Source organism: Pan troglodytes, chromosome 19 (assembly GCF_028858775.2).
Source record: "Pan troglodytes isolate AG18354 chromosome 19, NHGRI_mPanTro3-v2.0_pri, whole genome shotgun sequence".
Taxonomy (NCBI): Eukaryota; Metazoa; Chordata; class Mammalia; order Primates; family Hominidae; genus Pan; species Pan troglodytes.
The window spans coordinates 53,322,537-53,345,363 of record NC_072417.2 but is presented as its reverse complement, the minus strand read 5'-3'; the positions used below and the strand labels follow the sequence as shown (position 1 = coordinate 53,345,363).

The 22,827-nt window shown below is 41.0% G+C and overlaps 1 protein-coding gene and 2 long non-coding RNA genes across 6 annotated transcripts in view; 1 reads left to right on the top strand and 2 right to left on the bottom strand.

Annotated features, from left to right (window-relative positions):
- The window catches only part of ZNF624 (zinc finger protein 624), a 33,137-nt gene extending 25,644 nt beyond the window's left edge, over nt 1–7,493 (bottom strand). The window contains exons 1-3 of one of the 4 annotated variants that reach the window (XM_511785.7): nt 7,383–7,493; nt 3,298–3,386; nt 967–1,032 (exon numbers count right to left, since the gene is read on the bottom strand). In XM_511785.7, coding sequence (XP_511785.4) covers nt 967–1,032; nt 3,298–3,384 — 153 coding nt within the window. In that variant the 5' untranslated portion in view covers nt 3,385–3,386; nt 7,383–7,493. Of the gene's footprint in view, nt 1–966; nt 1,033–3,297; nt 3,387–4,137; nt 4,608–7,382 lie in introns of those variants that run through there. The other 3 variants (XM_009440942.5, XM_009440941.5, XM_063798940.1) reach the window with 3 other exon arrangements.
- LOC134808883 (uncharacterized) lies at nt 7,009–19,274 on the top strand. The gene is made up of 3 exons (XR_010152997.1): nt 7,009–8,815; nt 9,262–9,424; nt 18,901–19,274. It is a non-coding gene; the product is annotated as an uncharacterized LOC134808883 (long non-coding RNA).
- Nucleotides 15,747–20,661, bottom strand: LOC134808884 (uncharacterized). Its single transcript, XR_010152998.1, has 3 exons — nt 19,538–20,661; nt 17,975–18,063; nt 15,747–17,111 (listed from the first exon to the last, which is right to left on the bottom strand). It is a non-coding gene; the product is annotated as an uncharacterized LOC134808884 (long non-coding RNA).
- Between the last annotated feature and the right edge of the window lie 2,166 nt (nt 20,662–22,827).

The window sequence follows — 22,827 nt, the reverse complement described above, 5'->3', positions numbered from 1 at the left end:
ATCTCAGGATGTATTTTCTCATAGAAGCAAAAGTAAAAACCACATTTTACAAAAAACATCTCTGGAATAAAACCAACTTTCAAAGGATAATTTTAAAAAACTTAAAAACATAATTCTTCTAAAAGCATAGTGAATACTTGCCAAAGATTTACATAAGTCATTAATGAGGGATCAGAAGCTTGACAAGACAGGTTTAAAGGAGATGCAAGAAACCGATGTACAGATAGTGGAAAAAAGAATGCTGGAATAAGACTGCAAAATTGGATACAAACCTGGTTAATGTCCTACAGGACAGTAATACCATAACTTTGGGGATTATCTTTTATCCTAGCAAAAATAATTGCAATGTTTCAATCTTCTACAAGTTAATATCTAACTTTTAGGATCTAAATATTAATTAATAGTAAATGGTAAGTCAAACAACATAACCCTCCCCTGCTATGTCAGATAACCCTTAGACAGGCTTGTTAAGACAATGGTCTAATATGACTCTGAAATGGCCTACATTTATCTTTTATTTATTTCTAAGTTTTGGATAATTTTTCTTATCACAACAAATTTCTGATTTTTATTTTTTCTGGAAAAATGAAGTGGATTCAGTACTCACAAATAAGAAATCCTTAAGAAATAAAATATCTAAACCAATTTAAACTCATCTTAACACTATTTCCACAATGTTGATGTACTCTTGGTATTTTTTAATGGCACAGTATTGGGTCTTACAATGCAGCACAAGCTTCAGACTACGTAATGATAGGATATTTTACTATCAGTAATCATGATGTGACTATCTGGCTAGATTACGGCTGCCACCTCTGAGACAAATGAAATCTGTTAAATTGATGCCACCAGCCCTGGGGCTACCACACCAATCAAATAATCATTGTGAACTTGCAATTAACTGGGAACATTGAGAATCAGAGGCATTTTCTCTGTATTCATTATATGTACAACAGTAGGTATTACCTTTACCAATTGTGTTTCTTCTGCCTGAAGGTGAAGATCTTCATCTGGCTGGGTAACTTCAGGGCTCTGATGGGATACAGGATAAGATCATTCAGTGATAGGCTGCCTATGACTTACAGCAGAGCCTCAACAAGCACCACCAATCCACTGTGGATGTAGTGTATATGGGATGACCTCACCTACTGTTTTACTTAGGGCTGAAATCAAAGTCCCATTGTAACATGCAATCATAATCTTTCACTTTGTTTGGTACAATGACAAACACACGTAAGATTGAAAAAGATATAACTGCTTTTAAAAAAGAACCTATCAAAACAAAAATAAACTTATAATAAAGTGCCTTCAGACACTACATAATTCTACTTTTTCATATTGGGATGAAATCTATTTCTCAGAAAGTATCTATCTTGCTCAAGAATAACATTCAAAACCTACTAACATTATCTGTTTTCTACAATTGAAAAATCATTACAGTGTTTGGTGGGGGGATGTGGCTCAACAGTCACTCAGGAAATATTTCAGCAACCTCTCATAACATTGTTTTCTTCCAAAACTTAGAAACTGTATCTCCATGAGGGCCTTATTTATTTATTTATTTATTTTTATTTTTTATTTTTTTTGAGACAGAGTCTTACTCTGTGGCTGCCCAGGCTGGAGTGCAGGGGGGCGATCTTGGCTCACTGCAACCTCTGCCTCCCAGGTTCAAGTGATTCTCCTGTCTCAGCCTCCTGAGTAGCTGGGACTATAGGCACACACCACCATGTCCGGCTAATTTTTTGTACTCTTTTTTTTTTTGTGGAGACAGAGTTTCACCATGTTGCCCAGGCTGGTCTTGAACTCCTGGGCTCAGATAATCTGCCCACCTCAGCCTCCCAAAGTGCTAGGATTGCAGGCATGAGCCACTGCGCCCAGCCCATGAGGGCCTGATTTTATGAATGCAATGAAATTTTACTTTACCTTCTAGTTGTAGTTATCCACTTCAGATGTTGTGCCATTAAAAAAAATTATGGATAATAAAACTACATACTTAAAGATCATTATGAAAAAATGTTATGCTAACTCTCCCTCAACATCTTGTCTAAAAATGCACAAATATTCAGATTCCAGAAAATTAATGATGATGTGAATCTTCAATCTCTGATAGAGATGGGTTGATCCCGTGATACACGATTAGACAAATATGGTTATACCTGGTGATCAAGGGCAACATCTTGGTTTTATTTATCTTTTCAAGGGTATTTTTAAGGACTATTTACATGTTACATATTCTGGCTACAAAGAATAAAAGACCACAATCACGGATTATTACAGATCATTACTATAACAAATTATATTTGTTGGTATTCTCTTTCTTCTGAATCTATTTTAAAGTCACTGCTAAAACACAGCTTTTATCACATTAATACTAATCCCAAGGACACTCAAACACACACACACACACACATTTAAATGTCTTCAGGGAAACATTAAAAGATTCATCTTAAATATCTAATTTCCAGCCCTATCTGTCACAACTTTCCAACTTGAATCACAAGCTCACTCACTGTTCTCTGCCTCTGAAGCCTTGCCCTTAAACCCCTTTCTCACCTGAACTATCTTCATAAATACTTTATGACAATTAAAATCTCACTTGTAATTCAGTACCAGCTTAAATCTAACTATCCTTACGAACTTTCTATGACCAGTTTAGCCCACACTATCATCCCATTTCTTTCTTTACATAGCACTCATCTTTATCATACCGATAAGCAACTACTATTCACCTAAATAATGTAATTATTACTTTTGTACATTTTACCTCAATGAAACTGTAAATTCCCTACAGCCAAGCACTGTCTTAAACATATTCTCTCAATGTAATCTATTAAATCTGATCACTTCTTAATGAGTAGAAAAGAGATCACTGAGAGTGGCACAAGGGGAATGGTTCCTGTGAATCAGGGCTGGGGTATGTGTTTGTGTACATATATTTTCCCCATAATTTCCTAAATAAAATTTTCCAATTGAAAAATATTCCATTCTGCTGTCCCATAAATAACTGAAATTTCCTGGGAACAATACAAATTTAATATCAAAATTAAAGATGCCTGTCATAACTAACGACAGCTCAGATATTTTTTGAAAGATCATGTGTCCTGATATTTGGTTAAGTAAGTATAGTGAATCGTCCCATAGTTTACTACCCTTACTGTGAACCCAATTTTCATGGGTCTATTTAGTTGAGTTCCCAGAAGGGGTGTCGGGGGAAGTAGAGAAGTCGCAAGCCTTCAGGAAAAGTAAACATGCTCTCAAACCAAGATAGTAGGTCAAAAACAGGGAATCCCAACTTACCAGGCGTCCAACTGAGAAAAACACAGCAGCCATAATCTCTCCCTCTGGTTTCCCCTCTCTGGAAAGAGTGGAGTCTTGCAAAGACATACCTAAGGAAGAGAAATAAGCCATGGAAAGCAATCCTGCCTGGGGAATTTCAGACTCACCAAGTTGGAATCCTGACATACAAGTGAGCATGACCTCCCTAAGGAAGCACAAGAGTAACCCTTAAGATCAGTGAGGGACAAAGACCCTTGCTCCGGCAGAGCTCAAGATTTTAGCACTGTTAACTATAGTCACAACTAACAGGCTAGCCATTGTACAAGGAGGTTTTAAAATACTTTCTCATTTTATTTTCACATCAACCTAGTAGGAATAATATTCCCATTCCATAGATGAGGAAACTGAATTAAATTAAAGTACCCAAGGCCATGCAGATACATGACCCCAAATCAATCTAATTCCAAAGCCCATACCTTTTCCACTGAATCAACATGCTGTGTGAAGTATGAGAAAAAATACTTCAGTCTTTCTTTGCCACAATCACTTACTCATCTAACAATTAAATATTCCAAGAATCTCCTTTTCTTGCCTTTCCCACGAAGTCTATTTCCTAACATTTTCAGAGATCTGTTTCATGTAAAGAGAACACTACGACTTCAAAATTTAAATGATATTGGAAATCTTGATTTACCCCTCCCAATCTGATATTCAAATAGATCTTTATCCTTTCTATATCAGGCAAACTTAAACAAAAAAGAAGCAGGTATAATAATAATAATAATAATAATAGAAGAGACATGAAATTCAGTGCACAAAGCATTAAGCTATAGTCTTTTTATATTGAAAAAAAGTATATACCTAATAAAAGTTTTATCCTATGGAGGAACAGGGTGGCAGAGATCTTTTCCAGGGATGCTTGGGCCCTGCTCTTCTACCTTTGGCTAATGATATGTATGGCCTTGCTGAGGCTGAGTTTGGTTCAAGAACCAGGAGTGCCTGATGTAGGATATCAAACTGTACAGATTGTTAATATAAATTCTTCTAGGATGGTAATACTAGCCTCATGAATCTTTATTCATGAGGGCAGTGACATAATAAGTATTAAGTTTTTGTACAAAAAGTGTTATAAGCAATTATATGGTCCTGCAAGTAGGGCCTTTGTTATGCTTAAACATGTGGAATCTGCTCCTTCCCTGAATGTGCACCTTGCTTCTCATAACGTTCAGTAGCTTTGCTCAATAAACATAGCAGAACTTAATCTAACCTTACAGTGTCTAACAATCAGAAGCTCATCTGAAAAGATACTTGAAGTACTTAACCATTATTCTCTGAAAAACAAGAATATATAAAGCAAGGTTATCAAGAATGCAAAGAATATTAGAGATATAAAAATTAACTAGATATGGGTATACTGAAACATATACTGTCAGATTAATGTATTAACTCAAGGAGGAGACCAGGGTTAGTTAAATCAAGAAAATATGTAAATATCTTGGCTGGGCATGGTGGCTCATACCTGTAATCCCAGCACTTTGGGAGGCTGAGGCGGGCGGAGCCCCTGAGGTCAGGAGTTCGAGACCAGCCTGGCTGACACGGTGAAACCCTGACTCTACTAAAAAATACAAAATGATCAGCTAGGTGTGGTGGTGCACGCCTGTAGTCCCAGCTACTCGGGAAGCTGAGGCACTAGAATTGCTTGAACTCGGGAGGTGGAGGTTGCAGTGAGCAGAGATTGTGTCACTGCACTCCTGCCTGGGCGACACAGCGAGACTCCATCTCAAAAAAAAAAAAAAAAAGTGAGTATCTTAAAAATGTAGAGTGATCTGTTTCATGACACTGGGGCTTTCCTAGGCACAATGAAAAGGTTTTGGTGGAAGAGAAACAATGAGAAGTTGAGGGAGGAAAGCGGTACAGTGTGGAGATAAAAGAGGTAAAGAAAGAATAGTCTGAGGGGATTCCTGTATTGAAGCCTCAAGGTAACCAGTAAGTGGTTTTGCCTTATGCCAGTGTTTCTCTAGATTTTTCTGTCATAGAGCCTTTTGCAAATCTAATGAAAATTATGACTTCTCTCCTGTTTTCTAATGAAAACGCCACATGTATAATTAGAAGGGTCTCAAATCTGAGAATGCAAAAAACTCACTGGATATGCTTATTAAAAAGGAAATTATTTGGCCCCATCCAAGATCAAAATCAGGATCTCTAGATGTGAGGCATAGAAATATACAGCTTGAACAAGTACACCTTAAGAAATATTTAGTTTAATATAATGTTAACATGTTAATTATATAATGTTAAATTATATCATGTTTTTAGTGTAATATTTTAAGAAATATTGCCTGTTACACAATAGGGATTCTGAAGGGTGAAGGAGTGGGGGGGGTGGAGAATAAGCAATTACTTAATGGGTATAATGTACGTTATTCTAGGGACAGATACCCTGAAAGCCCTGATCTCACCACTACACAATCTATGCATACCAGTAAATCTTAACTTTTTGGGGGGTACGGACCCATCTGAGAATCTGACCTTGTCCACAAAATAATGCACATGCATATATGATGTTGCATATTACTTCAGAGAGCTTGAAAACTGACTCTCCCTCCCAAGCCCATACACTGACCCCCAAGTTTTACAAGGTTGCAAAGAAAAAAAATGAGCCAAGAATATTGCCCCCCCCGCAACCCCCGAACACTAAAGCAGACCTACAAAGAGCAACATAAGGCATTTTCAATTCCGAAGGTCTAGAGTAATGGTTTTCTGCATCTTTAACATTTATCAAGAGTAAGCTGAGTCATCATTTTTAAAATTTTGTAAATATTAATAAACTCTTTGGCAATACTTTATGTAGATTATGTAGATTATGCTCGTAACATATGTTTAAAAACCAAACTACAATAAATATCTTATTTTATAATTAGAATAAACAATATTTAACATTTAATATATTCAGCTTGATCTCAATTGTGCAAATATAATGCATAGAAGAAAAGACTGAGTAACCCAAAACTCTACTGAGACCTCTGAGACCTGGGGCTGTGATGTTTACCCTTCTTTCTGCTTTTCTGTACTCTCCAAGCAGACAAGAAGTAGTATCTACATATACATAGGAGTCTGGAATAGGAATAAAATCCCAGAGTGGCTGGCCACATCCCCAGGTTCTAACCCTGGTTTGGCAACCGTAAAACTGTGACCACAGGCAAGTCACTTGAGCACAACGAATCAGCTATTAGTACATGACAGTAGCCACCTTATATGTTTCTACTGTCCCCTTTGTCATTATGCAGAAGATATCTAGGCCACTATTCCCCAGTTATAATTTCCCTATTTACAAGCTCTGTCTTTCCAACTATTGCAAACGTATCCAGAGACTTAAGGAGAAACTTTACTTGTTTTGCTTCCTTGGCCAGTGCAGTTATTTAGAAATAATGAAGGGTCCATGTTTTTGCTGAGAATCTCAGCGCCATGTACCAGTCCAGCATTTCCCAACCAATGCAATAATACCATTGTCATGTCAGGGAGTGACAAGTGATTAAAAGGTGATTACAGTATTTGAAATGTTACATTTCAGGAAAAGCTGCCTCGGTTACTGAGTAGCGCAGGTCCCCCGATGTGGAACCTAGTTCCATCCCTGCCAGTTCAGAAGCCAGAGCGGACATGTTCCTGCCAACCTTGCCTTCTTTCCCTAACTGCTCTCCTCTACCCACTTCGGGTATGCCCTCCTCAGGGCCTGCAAGGCGCGGGGCTGGGAAGACCGGGAAAGTCGGGTCAGGGGCCCGCCCGCCCTACTCGACTCCCAGCTCACGCCCTGCGCCCGGCTCTTTTTAACCCCAGCGCCGCCAGGCCCGCAGGGAGGGGGTTCCCGGGTTTGGACCCGGGCTAGGAGGCCGCAGAGGGCACGCGGCCCGACCTGTGAGGGAGGCCAGCTGGAGACCGAACCCACACTCGGGAAGGAGGCCCAGCCCCAATCGCCTCTGAGGGGTGGGCGGGTCCGCTCAGGGACAGGGGCTCTAGAGGGAACGGCCACGCCCCGGACGCCGCCGGGAGCCAAGCGCCAAGGGAGGGGCGGCGGGCAACCGAGGCCAGGCGCCCGGGACAACGAGTACCTGGCGGCCGAACTGAGGACAACTGAGGGAACTCGCAGAGCAGGGCGGGAACGCTTCCAGCAATGGCGGCGGCTCGGCGGTGCCGGCCTCCAGGCAGGGCATTGCGCCTGCGCAGCCGGAGCGTCGGAACTACAGTGCCCAGAATCCTCAGCGCCTGAGCCCCCCGCCCCTTTTGTCTGCGTTAGTGAAGGAATTGGCTCTTCAAAGGTGAGAAAAAATTCCAATTGGATACACTTCTGTTGAGAAGCCTTGACTATGTGTCAAAAGCAATAGCACTAGAGATACAAATAATGACACAACCCTTGTCTTGGAACATTTAGTTGCGACTAAAGAAAGCCGTCGAGAGAACAAATAGATGTAATCCAGACAAATATGTGAACAAGTGCTTGGAAACACATTTCTGAACAATTCCCTTTATGACAATTCCCTCAGAGTTGGAAGAGACAACAATTGATGACTATAATGCCAATTAAGTAGAATGGGTATGAATGTCTGAAAATAAGCTGGAAATTTTAAGGCCAAAATTCTTCGAAATACAAAGAAAAACCCTTTCTGAAGACAAATAGCTGTAGAAGTTCTCCTCAATGCATACAAATGATAATTCTTAAAACACAATGACTGAAAGTATTTATTTGCAACAAATTTATTTGACCACTTATTCAAGGGCTGCTCGTCCAAGAGCTATATTAAGGTCTATTTACTTTATCCCTACCAAAGGCGGTATTTTTTGAGGATAGAAACTACATCTCATGGAGTTTATCACTCAGAGTGCCTACTTAGGAGACTGCTTGCATACTGAATGAAACGAAGGAAGAATGAATGAATAATTTGGGACCCCACCTCCCAACACACTTCCACATATCGAAATGCACACGGAATGAGGTACATCTTCTAAGGAGAGTGGCATTGAAGAGTAATCAAAACAACAGGATATTCACAGGAGGACTGGAATAAAACGAAATTTCCAGTGAAAAAGATTACTCAAAATATTTATTCAATACACTCTGAAATTGGAAACTGAGCAAATGTCTTTTGGAGATCCCAGTTCCCTCACATTCCCCACAGATGAAGATGAGCCAAACAGAAGTCCAAAACTTAAACATTACAAAACAAATAATAAAATAAGACACTGTGAATGAAAATCAGCACAAACAATAAACGGCAGAAATATATCCCCCAAAACTTCAGAGGCAGAGCTCATTTGATTAAAAATTTAAAATTATTACATTTAAAATGTTTAAGGACATGATAGATGGAATTAAAAACATTATCAACAAACAACAGAATGTAAAATAAGCCACCAGGAAAGTTTAGAGAAACATACACATTTCGTTAAACTATAAAAAAAAAATGTTTAACACAATATTTAGGGTAGATTATTACTTCTACAGGGATAAGTCCAGGAAAGACAAGACACACAGGTGACTTCAAAGGTATTGGTAATGTTTTATTTGTTAATTTTGGTAGGAGTACACTGTTCAATTTGTAGTGATATTTGTTATAGGCAATTTTGTGTGCATTTTATATTTAGTAATTTTTAAACTCTTAAAGAACTCTTCTGTGAAGGAAGAAACTAATGCTTTTTGGCTTCAAATAATAAACCAATGGTTAAAAGTTACTTGAAGATAGATTTTGATTCAGATTGTAAAACTTTATGCTAACAACGAACAGCTTTAGAAAATAGAGTAAGCTACCTCGTGCAATAATGAATTTGAATTCTTTGGAGTTCAGGCAGAGATTAGATGAATCCTTGCTTAGAATTATTAAATGTCCTCTTGGGAATTTGATTGCATGACCTGCAAGCTTTCTTCCCCATAAGCATTTTGTGTTTACATGAATATTCCTTTCATTACATTTATTTTTCCTCCCATTGGGCCAGGTAATGAATAGATTTGTATCATCATAATGTGTTATGGAATACTTAGGAATCAGTGACATTAAGGGATGACTTCGTCTGGGAAGAGTGGAACTTAATGGATTCCTCAAAAGGACTCTGCACAAGGGTATGATATTGGGAAACTACAGGAACCTGGTCTCTCTGGGTAAGTAGATTTTTGTTGTGACTTGCTATTTTTCTGTTGGACCAAATGGACCTTAGGATTCAGGGATTTATGATATCTTATGAACCCTTATGGAGTAGTTCTATCTCCATTTCCAAGTAAAAACTCTACTCTTTGTAAAGGGAAAAATTTATATTTTCATCGGCCTATCTTGAAAACTCCACCTGAGGACAATCCCCCAGACCTAGGACTGTCTCTCTTAAAAAGTCTCTTTTCAGGTACTTCAATTCTGCCTTTTTAAAAAAATTAGAAAAATATATATTTTTGGCTAACTTATATTGGTTCTGTGATGCAGCATATTTTACCATTCTTGGGAGCACATATTTGACCCCTCCCAACTACTTTTGTAATCATATGGAACTCCCTATATTGATCATGCCTTCCAAAAGATTATGTCCACATAGAACTCTGGAATGGCTTTTTGTCACCAACATAGTGAAGTTCTATTTCCCTTTTCCCGAACAGGGCTTGCAGTTCCCAAACCAGACACAATCTCCCACTTAGAGAACGAGAAAGGATCCTAGATGATAGTGAGACAAATTTCAGGAAACTCCGTCCAAATAAGTAAATGAGAATGAGGATAAGATTCATTGTAAGTAACATCCTCAGTTGGTGTTCAAAAGTTATCTTTTGCCTGGGTACAGTGGCTCACACCTGTAATCCGAGTGCTTTGGGAGCCCAAGGTGGGAGGATTGCTAGAAACCAACAGTTTGAGACCAGCTTGAGCAATATAGTGAGACCCCATCTCTTAAAAAAAATAAAAAAATTTACCAGGCATGGTGACATTTGCCTGTAGTCCCAGCTACTCAGAGGCTGAGGTGGGAGGATCGCTTGAACCCAGGAGTTCAAGGCTGCAGTGGGTGAGGATTGCAACACTGAATTCCAGCCTAGATAACAGAATGAGACCCTGTCTCTCTAAAAAACAAGCAAACAAACAAACCAAAAACCACGAACAAACCAAACCCCTTTTAGCAAAATACCTGCATGAGGTAATAAAACTTATGTATCAAATGCCTACAACAAGCATATGTCATGATGAAATGTTAAATGTTAAATGCTTCCCATGGAATTAGGTTCAAGATGAGTTTCCATCCACCATCACATTTCATTTCCACATTGCAGAATGTAAAGGGGCTGCCCAAGATCATAACATTGCTCACTGGGTAAGTCAAGAGAACCCAGTACAGCACTTTAGATCCTTCATTTTAGTTTTGTTCTAAAACTGCTCCTGTTACCCTTTGGACATGAGTCTCTTAAGTATTATCATTTGAATTCATGTATATTAGTTCATTTTCGCACTGCTCTAAAGAATGCCTGAGACTGGGTGATTTATAAACAAAAGAGGTTTAATTGGCTCACAGTTTTGCTTGGCTGGGAAGGCCTCAGGAAACTTACAATCATGATGGAAGGCAAAGGGGAAGCAGGTAATTTATTCACAAGGCAGCCGGAGAGAGGGGAGAGCAGGGGAAACTGCCACTTATAAAATCATCAGACCTCATGAAAACTCACTGTCATGAGAACAGCATGGGGCAAACCACCCCCATGATCCAATCACCTCCCATCAGGTCCCTCCCTCGACACATGGGGATTAAAATTCAAGATGAGATTTGGGTGGGGACACAGAGCCAAACCATATCATTCTGCTGCTGGGCCCTCCTAAATCTCAAGCCCTTTCACATTTAAAAACCAATTATGCCTTCCCAACAGTCCCCCAAAGTCTTAACTCATTCCAGCATTAACCCAAAATCCAAGTTCAAAGTCTCATTTGACACAAGGCAAGTCCCTTCCATCTATGAGCCTGTAAAATCAAAAGCAAGTTAGTGACTTCCAAGATACAATGCGGGTACAGGCATTGGGTAAATGTTCCCATTCCAAACAGGAAAAATTGGCCAAAACAAAGGGACCAACAGGCCTCATGCAAGTCCAGAATCTGGTAGGGGAGTCATTAAATCTTAAAGCTCCAACGTGATCTTCTTTGACTCCATATCTCACATCCAGGGCATTCTGATGTGGGCTCCCAAGGCCTTGGGCAGCTCCGCCCCTGTGGCACCGCTGGGTATAGCCCCTTTGGCTGTTTTTACGGGCTGGCACTGAGTGCCTGCAGCTTTTCCAGGCACATGGTACAGCTGTTGATGGATCTACCATTCGGGAGTCTGGAGGATGGTGGCCCTCTTCTCACAGCTCCACTAGGCCATCCCCCAGCAGGGACCCTGTATGGGGGCTCCAACCCCACATTTCACTTCTGTGCTGCCCTAGCAGAGTTTCTCCATGAGGACTCTGCCCCTGCAGCAGACTTCTGCCTGGACATCTAGGTGCTTCCATACATCCTCTGAAATCTAGGCAGAGGCTCCCAAAGCTCAGCTATTCTGTGCACCTGCAGGCCCAACACCACATGGAAGCTGCCAAGGCTTGGGGCTTGCACCCTCTGAAGCAACAGCCCAAGTTGTCCTTGGCCTCTTTAACCACGACTGGAGCTGCAGCAGCTGGGATGCAGGGTACCATGTCCCAAGGCTGCACAGAGGAGCAGCCCTGGGCCTGGCCCACAAAACCATGTTTCCCCGCTAAGCCTCTGGGTGATGGGAGGCGTTGCTGTGAAGATCTCTGACATGCCCTGGAGACATTTCCCCATTGTCTTGGCAATTAACATTTGACTCCTTGTTACTTATGCAAGTTTCTGCAGCCGGCTTGAATTTCTTTCCAGAAAAGGGTTTTCCTTTTCTACCACATAGTCAGGCTGCAAATTTTCCAAACTTTCATGCTGTCACTTCTTGAACACTTTACTGCTTAGAAATTTATTCTGCCAGATACCCCAAATCATCTCTGTCAAGTTCACCCAGATCTCTAGGTCAGGAGCAAAATGCCACTAGTCTCTTTGCTAAAGCATAGCAAGAGTGATCTTTGCTCTAGTTCCCAATAAGTTCCTCATCTCCATCTGAGACCACCTAAGCCTGGACTTCACTGTCCACATCACTATCAGCATTTTGGTCAAAATCATTCAACAAGTCTCTAGCAAGCTCCAGATGTTCCCACATCTTCCTGTCTTTTTCTGAGCCCTCCAAACTGTTCCAACCTCTGCCCATTACCCAGTTCCAAAGTTGCTTCCACATTTTCAAGTATCTTTATAGCAGTGCCCCAAACTCTTGGTACCAATTTCCTGTATCAGTACATTTTCACACTGCTATAAAGAATACCTGAGACTGAGTAATTTATGAACAAAAGAGGCTTAATCAACTTACAATGCTGCATGGCTGGGGAGGCCTCAGGAAACTTACAATCATGGTGGAAGGCAAACGGGAAGCAGCAACTTCTTCATAAGGCATGAGGAGAGGGGAGAGCAGGGGAAACTGCCACTTATAAAACCAACAGATATTGTGAGAACTTGCTCACTATCACAAGAACAGCATAGGCGAAACTGCCCCCATGATGCAGTCACCTCCCACCAGGTTCCTCCTTTGACACATGGGGATTACAATTTGAGATGAGATTTGGGTGGAAACACAGTCAAACCATATCATCATGGTTGCTGGTGGATTAGTTGATATTCTGAGGTAGAGATACAATAAGCTATCAGTTTGATTAGGTCTGGGTTTTGCTTTTCCTATGGTAATGTAAAAGGGCAGGAAGATTAGTATGTTACAAGTTCACTGCAATTACAAATCAGTCTCTGTACATATAAGAAAGCACAAAATCACAGACCTAGGGTCTTGACAGATATGAAAGCAAACCTATGTGATATCATGTCCACATCTTTACCTCAAACTCTCACCTAAAATTACTAGTGAGGACTTTTTTGTCCTGCTGTTAGTATTTGATAATTCTAGGTAGCATGCAATAAGATATGGAATATATGTATAACTTGATTTTATAATAACAGCCTAATTTTAAATATATATGTTGTGCCTTGTACTCTACAGAAAATGCACACTTTCCTTTTTTCTCTAAATTAGGTTTAATTTATTTCAGAAGTTTCTAGATTTTATTGTCTCTATTTAGCCAAAGCTACAAGAAAGGTCAAATTAATATCTTTAAATGCTTTCATTATCAATCAAGAAAGTGAAATGAACAAAGAATTTTACTCAAGAAACTAGTGAGAAATCAAAGAAATGTCCAAAAAGTAGAATACAAGAATTAATAAAAACAGATTAGCAGTGGAATAAATAAATGAATCCAACTGGTTCTTTGTAATGGAATGTGGAAAGACATACTCTATTCTTCTGGATAGGAAGATGAAATATCATAATCATATCAATGCAAGTTTTATGCATGCTCAAACATGTATAAACTAAGAAAAAGTCTGAAAGGACATACAGCAAAATGTTTGCATTTTTTTCCTTTAAGTGGTGAGATTAAAGGTAATACTTTTCTTTTTTATACTTTTCTGTATTTTCTAAATCTTCTGTAAAGAACATATAATTTTATGATCAGGAAAAAATAAGACATTTAAAAAATACCAAATTACTTCTCATTAATACGTATAATGCAAATGCCAATCAAAATACCAGAGAGACAAATGAGGGACTGGGGAAGAACTTCAAAAAGGGCCACATGGGAGATTAAACATTATGCAAAAGAGTAATGAGGAATCTTAAGGCAAAAAAAGGGAAAGTAATCTTATTCTACAAGATATTAAAACCTAATGCAAAGCTTGGCTAGTGACTTCTAATAAAATTGCTTCCATACTTTAAATAAAATACCTGCAAATTTAGAACACAGACAAAGATAGAAACTCCTCACATGACCCACCACGAAGCCCATCAGATGGCAGAATGCAGAATCAGGTTGCAATGGACTGATCTTAAAACACATGAAGCAGTAGAAAAAAATCTTCCTGGAGCTGATGGTATAATTTGCTTCTTGAAACAATGACAGTCCATGAAATAAGGTGGGAAGATGTTTTGAACCTCTCTCAGCAGCAGATCCCTAAATCACAGACCCAGAACTTGGAGGAAACAGGAAACAGGAGGCCATCTCTGCACCTCTCCAGCACTGCTCTGGTTGGTGGGCAGAATATCATACAATCATCACGATTCTTATATCAAAAACCAAAATTCTAGACTGATTAGATAATTATTTTTTTAAATGAGAAAAGTTATTGTTTATTGAATCTTGGGCTAGGGAAGATATTTCCAAGCAAAAAGGGTAAAAAGAAAGAAAAAGAAATGATTAACAGATTGAAATGCAATAACAATGTAATATCAAGTGCTGGCAAGAGCTCAGGGAAGTGTGTGTTCTCATGACTGCTGGAACAAATTGGTATAATGTTTCTGAAGGGCAATCTGGCTGGATATGTTAGAAGTCTTTAAAATGTTTATGCTCTGACTCAGTAATTCAATATCTAGGAATTTTTCCTAAATCAGTAATAAGAGAGAGATGAAAAAAAGTATTTACAATATTGAAAGACTGGAAAGAACATAAATGTTCAATAATACATATATGTTCAACAACAGGGGACTAGTAAATATGAATTATTTATATGATAAAATACTATCTAACCTTAAAATAATGTTTTAAATAATATTTAATGATGAGAATATGCTGAGAAAAGTTTAATCATTTTAAAAAAGTTACATGCAAAATGAAAGTTAATAACATGTACAAGATTATTCTAAATTTTTTTGTTGTTGTTTGAGATGGAGTCTCGCTATTGTTGCCTGGGCTGGAGTGCAATGGAGTGATCTGGGCTTACTGCAACCTCCACCTCCCAGGTTCCAGCAATTCTCCTGCCTCAGCCTCCCAAGTACCTGAGATTACAGGCACCCACCACCACGCCTGGCTAATTTTTGCATTTTTAGTAGACACAGGGTTTCACTATGTTGGTCAGGCTGGTCTCGAACTCCTGACCTCAGGTGATCCAACCTCCATGGCCTCCCAAATTGCTGGGATTACAGGCGTGAGCCACTGCACCCGGTCTATTCTAAAACTTTTTAAACTTATGAGATACACATACACACACATATATCTGGAAGAAAACTCCAAAATAGTGGCAATGTTTTGGAGGGAAAATTGGGAGTGATTTTAATTGTCTGTTACTAGCAGCTAAAAGCATGCCAATAGACCTGGCAAACTCCCACTCAATCTTCAGAATTCAGCTCAGTTGTCACTTCTTCCAGGAAGTCCTCCTGTACTACTCACTACCATATTACACTAGGTGTTCTGCTTTGCACTAGACTAGAGTCTGGGCATAACTCTATGATATTCTTTCCTTCTTTCTTTCCTTCCTTCCTTCCTTCTTTCCCTCCTTCCTTCCTTCTCTCTGTCTTTTCTTTTTCTTTCCTTCCTTCCTTCCTTCTTTCTTTCTCTCTTTCTCTCTCTCTCTCTTTCTTGATGGAGTCTCATTGTGTCACCCAGGCTGAATTGCAGTGGCATGATCTTCTCAGCTCACTGCAACCTCTGCCTCCCAGGTTCAACCAATTCTCCTGCCTCAGCCTCCCAAGTAGCTGGGATTACAGGCCCCCGCCACCACTCCCAGATAATTTTTGTATTTTTAGTAGAGATGGGGTTTTGCCATGTTGGCCAGGCTGGTCTCGAACTCCTGACCTCAGGTGATCTGCCTACCTCGGACTCCCAAAGTCCTGGGATTACAGGTGTGAGCCACTGTGCCTGGCTGATATTCTTTATCACTGCATTGTACTCTCTGCTTTGATTCTCTACATCTCAACTACACTTTGAACTGTCTACCACCAGAAATTTGGGTGTTTCCTTTTTGTATCCCAGTGCCAATCTGTCTGCAATCTAACAGGCCTTCAAGCTGGAATGCTGGCTTCATGAGTGAAATAGATGAGCAAATGCTTCTCTGTGCTCTGTGAATTTAGAGGTTAAGGGTAGAAATGTGAACAAGGACGGGCAAATACCAGTAAAAAACTGTCTCTCCTCACCTTGGCCAGCAGGCTGGAAAGATGTTTAATTTCACCAATTGCCTTTAGTAATTCTTGTCTGAACTCATTGCGAGACTGTTCCAGTAGATCCAGAATACCATGCTGCTTACTAATGCATGAGACACATGAGTTTCCTGTGGATCTGTGACAAATGACCAAAAACTTGGTGGCTTAAAACAATAGAAATTAATTTTCTCACAGTTCTAGAGGTGAGAAATCTGCAATCAAGATGTTGGCAGGGCCCTGCTTCCTACAAAGGGCCTAGGGGGATGCCATTTCTCACCGCCTCCAGCTGCTGTGGTTCCACGTGTTTCTTCTGTGGCTACATCACTCCCCTTCAGCTTCCCAGCCCCTGCAGGTCAGGAAGGCACAGGAGGAGGAGGTGGGAATGGGTGTGGAGGGCCACACACCAGGCCAGGGCAGCAGGCGCTCAGAACACAGTGGCCTAGAAGCGGGGTACCAGGAAGCCACACCAGCCTTCAGGGCCCCAGGCATGCTCCCTCCTGCCAAAGGCCTTTGCACATGTTGTTCCTGTCTTCTCAAATGTTCCTCCCTATCCTCTCTGCTGCTGCATAGCAAGGTAACTTCTACTCAGTCAAAACTATCACTGTCTAGCACAACCTAAATGTCCATAAACAGAAAACATCAACAAATGACAGTGTATTCATGCAATGAAATACTATACAGCAATGAAAAAGAATGACCTATGACCACATGCAACAATATAAGAGGATCTCACAGATGTCATTATTGAGTGAAGAAGCCGGACTCAAAAGAGCACCTTCCTCATGCGTCTATAGAAGGCAAAAAGAAGCAGAATTAATCTACAGCAAAGGGCTGAGAAGAGTGGTTACTTCTGGGGGGAGGTATTGGATGGGAGGGGACAAAAGAACCCTCTAAGGGCTGGGCTTGGTCTTGTCCAGCTTGGTCTGGGGGCTGAGACTGAGTGCACCCGTGGGCAAAAGTTCATCAAGTTGAACACTTAAACTGTGCGTTCTTCCTACAATGAAAAAATAAAAACAAAACAGGCCCCTTTCTCTGAGAAGCCTTTTCCCAGACTAGAGAACTGTCCCCAGGATGAGCTGCCAGGGGTCTGTGCAACCTTCCTGCAGGCTATTGTCGCGCTGTGATGGTCTGTGTCCCCGTGAGATGGTGAGGTGGAGTCTCTAGGTTTCTCCAAGCAGAAGATTGTAACATCTGCAAACAGAGAAAATTGGACTTTTTCCTTTCCAAGTTGGATGCAGGGCTATTATTTTATTTCAGGCCATTTTCCAAGCTCATTGGTTTTTGTCAGAATTCAGTTCCTATAGTCACAGGACTGAAGATTCTGGTTTATTTTTGCCTGTCAATGGAGAGTTGTTCTCAAATCCTAGAGGTGGCCCACCATTTTATGGCATGCAGCCTTCCCTACAGCATGGTAATTGTTTACCGTGGAAGAAAATCTTAGAAGAAATCTTCATATCACCTACCATACAGTTGCCTCTAAATTTCAAATGTTCATATTCTCCCTAAAGGCAAAATACATTTACTCCCTTCCAAAGATTTCATCTCATCATCAGCTCAAATCCAAAGTATTATTATCTAAATTGTATCATCTCATCAGCTCAAAGTCCAGAATGGCTCCTAAACATCACAAACTTGTAGTTTAGAATCTTACCTTCTAAATGTTCTAAATCAGGTGCAGATGGGTACAAATCATTTAGTGCAGCTCCTGGGGGCACACTTTCAATTTGTGGACCTGTGATGCTAAAGAAACAAGTTATTTTCTCCAACAATCCTAATATACATTAGTGGACAGGCAGAGGATAACAGTTATGTGCATCTGGATAAAGACAGGTGGCAGAGGCTGGGCACATTGGCTCATGCCTGTAATCCCAGCACCTTGGGAGGCCGAGGCAGGTGGATCACCTGAGGTCGGGAGTTTGAGACCAGCCTGACCAACATGGAGAAACCCCATCTCTACTAAAAATACAAAATTAGCTGGGCATGGTGGCGGATGCCTGTAATCTTAGCTACTTGGGAGGCTGAGGCAGAAGAATTGCTTGAACTCGGGAGGCAGAGGTTGCAGTGAGCCAAGATCGCGCCATTGCACTCCAGCCTGGGCAACAAGAGTAAAACTATGTCTCAAAAAAATATATATATATATACAATATGTTCACATACTAAAACAGCATGAAAACATAAAAATTAACAAACGAGCCATAAATAGAAAGTAATAAAAAATTAAAGAAGCTATTTCATTGAATGTTATACTGGTCAGCATTGAAGTTTGCCAAAATTTAAAGATTTCTGATTGTTGAACGTGTATGTTAATAAATTATAGATAAGAATATATGTATTTATAATATATTTTAACAGTTTCACTTCCTCAGAATAGTGTTACTACTCGAGTATCAAAGAGGCCAATTGGGTCATGAACACATGTAGAAGCATAGATGCAATGTTTATAATCTAATCTCCATGGAAAAAAAAATGCTCAAAAACCTAGAGATGTGAGTAGTACCAATGCAATTTCTACAATTTGTCAAGATTGTTTAAAATGAGAATTTCTATTTCCCTGGTTGGCTGTTACTTTTCTGGAAGCCTGAGGAGAGGAGAAGCTGTCAGTGGAGGTCCCTGAAGTTACCCAGGCCCAGGAGAGACACAGCATCAGCTGACAACTGCAGTAAATGCCACTGAAGACCCTCACTGGGAAGAGGCTGCAGAACCGTGTCTGCCATGCTCGTGTTTTAAATGCTGGCCAAGATGAATCAAAACTCCTTTTCCTTTTTTAAATTTCCTTTTTTAAATAGAAGAAGTTTCAGGTACTCAAAAAATGTCACACAAGACTTATTGTGTTTGCCCTGTATCATTTCTTTCTTAAACAATTTAAGCAGGAGTTATTTCACATACTGTATTTGGCCATCAGCTTTTGTTATTTCAAACCACTGAAGACAATAAATTTGCTTTCTTCCTCTATTCTTTTTCTTTCGTTTTCTTTTTTTTTTTTGAGACAGAGTCTCGCTCTTGTCGCCCAGGCTGGAGGGCAGTGGTGCGATCTCAGCTCACTGCAGCCTCTGCCCTCGCTCGCTGCATCCCTCCCTTCTGCAGGTAAGATGCCAATATTTACCCTAATGACCGTGGCCAGTTCTTGGTATTGCTCAAGTCCCCTGGGCCTTCAGACTGGCGGGTGACTTCAAGGGACCAACCACCCTGGGCCTCTCCTGGGACAAACACTTGCCTTCACCCACTATCGATGTCTTGCTCAGCCCTCAGAGGAGCGTGGTTGGCGTGGATTACTTCATGCCTTGATTCTGCCTTGCCGGAAACCACGGTGGCAGCAGGCTTGGATGTCACCAAGTCACCGTGTTTCATGCTATTTCTGGAGGTTCTCGCCTTTGTGGCCTCGGAAAGGAAGGCGATCTGGTGCTTTGGGGAAGGCCCTCCGGATGCTCCTCCAGATGGTCTTCTTCAGGCCTTTTGCTCAGCATTGGTCTGATCAGTTCTGCCAGCTCTGGGCCATGATCTCTTGGCACTGGCGCGGCTTTCCTTCAATAATTTCATAAACTCCAGACTTCGTGTCTTTTGCATGGGAAGCACGCGGTGCCCATTTCATGGACACCGCACCCCGGAGCCCAAACGTCAGCCCTGCGGGTGTTGGGTTTGTTAGGGACAATTTCGGGCTCAGGTGGAGGGGGCGCTTCCCCAGCGCGGGCGCGTCCTGGGCCCCATCTGAGGCCGTGGGCTCCTGGCAGGAGGACCTCGAGTTTTCACATCCCCGTGAAGGATGCGTTTTCCCCCACTCTCGGGGACAAGCTTCCCTTTGGTGGCGTTGGGCACGGATCACCGCCTGGCAGAAGCCCGCGACAGCGTGGAGGGAGCGATGCCCCCGCCCGGGACTCCTGGTGGGTGATGGCGCCGGGAGGCCTTGGCTGGGACAGAGCGGGGCCTCCCGGTCGGTCAGCGACTCGCGCCCGGCTGCGGCTTTCAGAGGCTTTTGGACACGGCCTGCCATCCCGCCGCGCCTCTCGGGGTCCGCTCCCCCGGACTGGCCCTGCCCACGGAGCGCGGGAGCCAGTGGCGGGAGCCACCGGTGGGAAAACCGGCAGGAGGCTGCGCTGGACCCCGCTGGGCAGCGCCAATCCCTAAGGCAGCCGGGCGGGTGAGCTAACGGCGGCGGGGGCGGCTGAGAGGCTGAGGGGCTGAGGCGGCGGGGGCGGCTGAGGGGCTGAGAGGCTGAGGGGCTGAGGGGCTAAGGCTGCTGAGGGGCTGAGGGGCTGAGGCGGCTGAGGGGCTGAGGCTGGTGAGGGGCTTGAGGGGCCGAGGGGATAAGGCGGCTGACGCGGCTGAAGGGACTGAGGGGCTGAGGTGGCTCAGGGGCTGACGCGGGTGAGGGGCTGAGCGGCTGAAAGGCGGGCAGCGTGCCAGGTCCCTGCGGCTGGGTCCACCGCACGTCACGTGGCAGAATCCCGGGGCTGCTTTCTCTCTGGCTGCTCAGCCACTTGTTTTCTTACTGTGAACCTCGTGGGCTCCTGCTCGGTGTCCTTTCTTACTCTGTCTCCGTTTTTGCATTCTATTGGCAAGAATGTTATTTAGGATATTTTACTGATATAACTGAGGATGAACTGTGTTTTGCAGCATTTTGTTTTATTACGCGTTTTCTCCTAGATTTTGGTATCATTTTTACGCTGACTTGATTAAACATTTTGGAAACTTTCCTGGAACTGATAGCTTTTATATGATCTTTTTCTTGAGGTAATAAAATAATTTACTTTGAAATGTCTCAGCCTAACAACTTTTGTGCTTTTGTTATTTTGTGCAGAGGTGGGAAGACTCCTTTGCATTTTTGGTATAACTTCTGTGTTAATGAGTTTGTTGTTTGTTTCGCAAAATCACTTAATGATCCGTGTTTTCCAACTTAGAGTTAACATGCACCATTTTGCGAAATAAAAAAATGTCTCGTATATCTCTTTGTATGTCTCTTTTCATTTCTCATGTTTGGAATTGTCTTCATTTTGTCATCATTAGTTTAAAGTACGAATTTATTAAATATTCCCAAAAGACCGAAGTTTTACTTCATCTTCTAGGCAATTCATTTTTCAATGTGTTATTCACTGATTTCTCCACGTTCATTAATATTGGGAATAATTTATATAAATTGATTATTGCTGCGTTACAAGCTTACGGAGCAACATTCTGTCTTCAGTATTTTAATGTATTTTTTAATTAAATATACTTTAGTCACTTATACCGTATTTAAGTTTATTTTCCTGATTCTAGGCCCTCTAATTATTAACTAGAATGCTGATAGTTTTCCCTAAGCTTCAATTGTTTATAATTTATTCATTTATGACAGATGAGCATAAAACTACTTCGTTATGAAGATTGAATGATATATTGTGTAGAGATTTTATACTATGTACTTGGACACAAACACTCTTAAATAATTGTTATTTTTTTTCTACCTGCTTTTGACATAATGAAAGTGCATTTTTAATTTTTAAATTTTTTTTATTTAGTTGTAACAGACTTTAGGATATAATGGTCCCAGATTCTTTTGTTATCTGTTTTTTAGCCACATTGTTTATACTGTTGTCATTATATAGTATTTACATGCTGTATTAGTCTACTCAGGCTGTTATAACAAAATACTATAAACTGGGTGCTTTCAACAAGAGACATTTATTTTTCACAGCCTTGGAGGCTGGGAAGTCTATGACCAAGACAATGGCTGATTTGGTTCTTGAACAGGCTTTCTGGCCTCTTCTTATAAGGGCATTAATTCCATCATAAGGACCCCACTCTCATGACCTCATGTAAACCTAATTACCTTCAAAGGCCCTATTTCCAAATCCCGTCACACTGAGAGTTAGATCTTCAGCACATAAATTCTGGGGGAAACAAATGTTCATGCCATAACACACACTGCTGACCCTTTCTTTCCATTTCCATAGTTGTTTAACTTTATTATTTATAATATTTTGGAGGAATATCATAATTATCTTTTGGGTACTTATTAATTTTTTAATACAAAATGCATTTATTAAGCAGTGAAAATGCTAATAAAGTCATATAGTAGTTGCTTCCTATACTATATATATCTTGCGACATTTGAGAAAGATTTTGCGTAATATATGTAATGCTATCATTCAAACATGTTTAATAAGTTGGTCAGAAAGAGAAGAATGTTTTCCATCTTCAACCAAACTAAGGATACATTCCAGGTCCAAATCACCAAATACATGAACTTAGATTTAAATGTTTGTAGTCAGGCATTCAACTGTTTAATTACAGTCCACCCGGAACACACATTTTATTCTCAGTTCTCATATTAGCAGGGCATTGATAATGTGTACTTGTCTAACGGCAAGTCTGAGCATTAGCTTTTGATAGGATTTTAACCCAATTTAATATTTCTGTGTGTGCTTAAGTGGATAGACAAGCATTCTCCAACACTTTTTCTGATGCTGGAAATGTTCTCTGTCTATGTACGAAATATGCTAACCACTACCCACATGTGGCTTTTGAGAA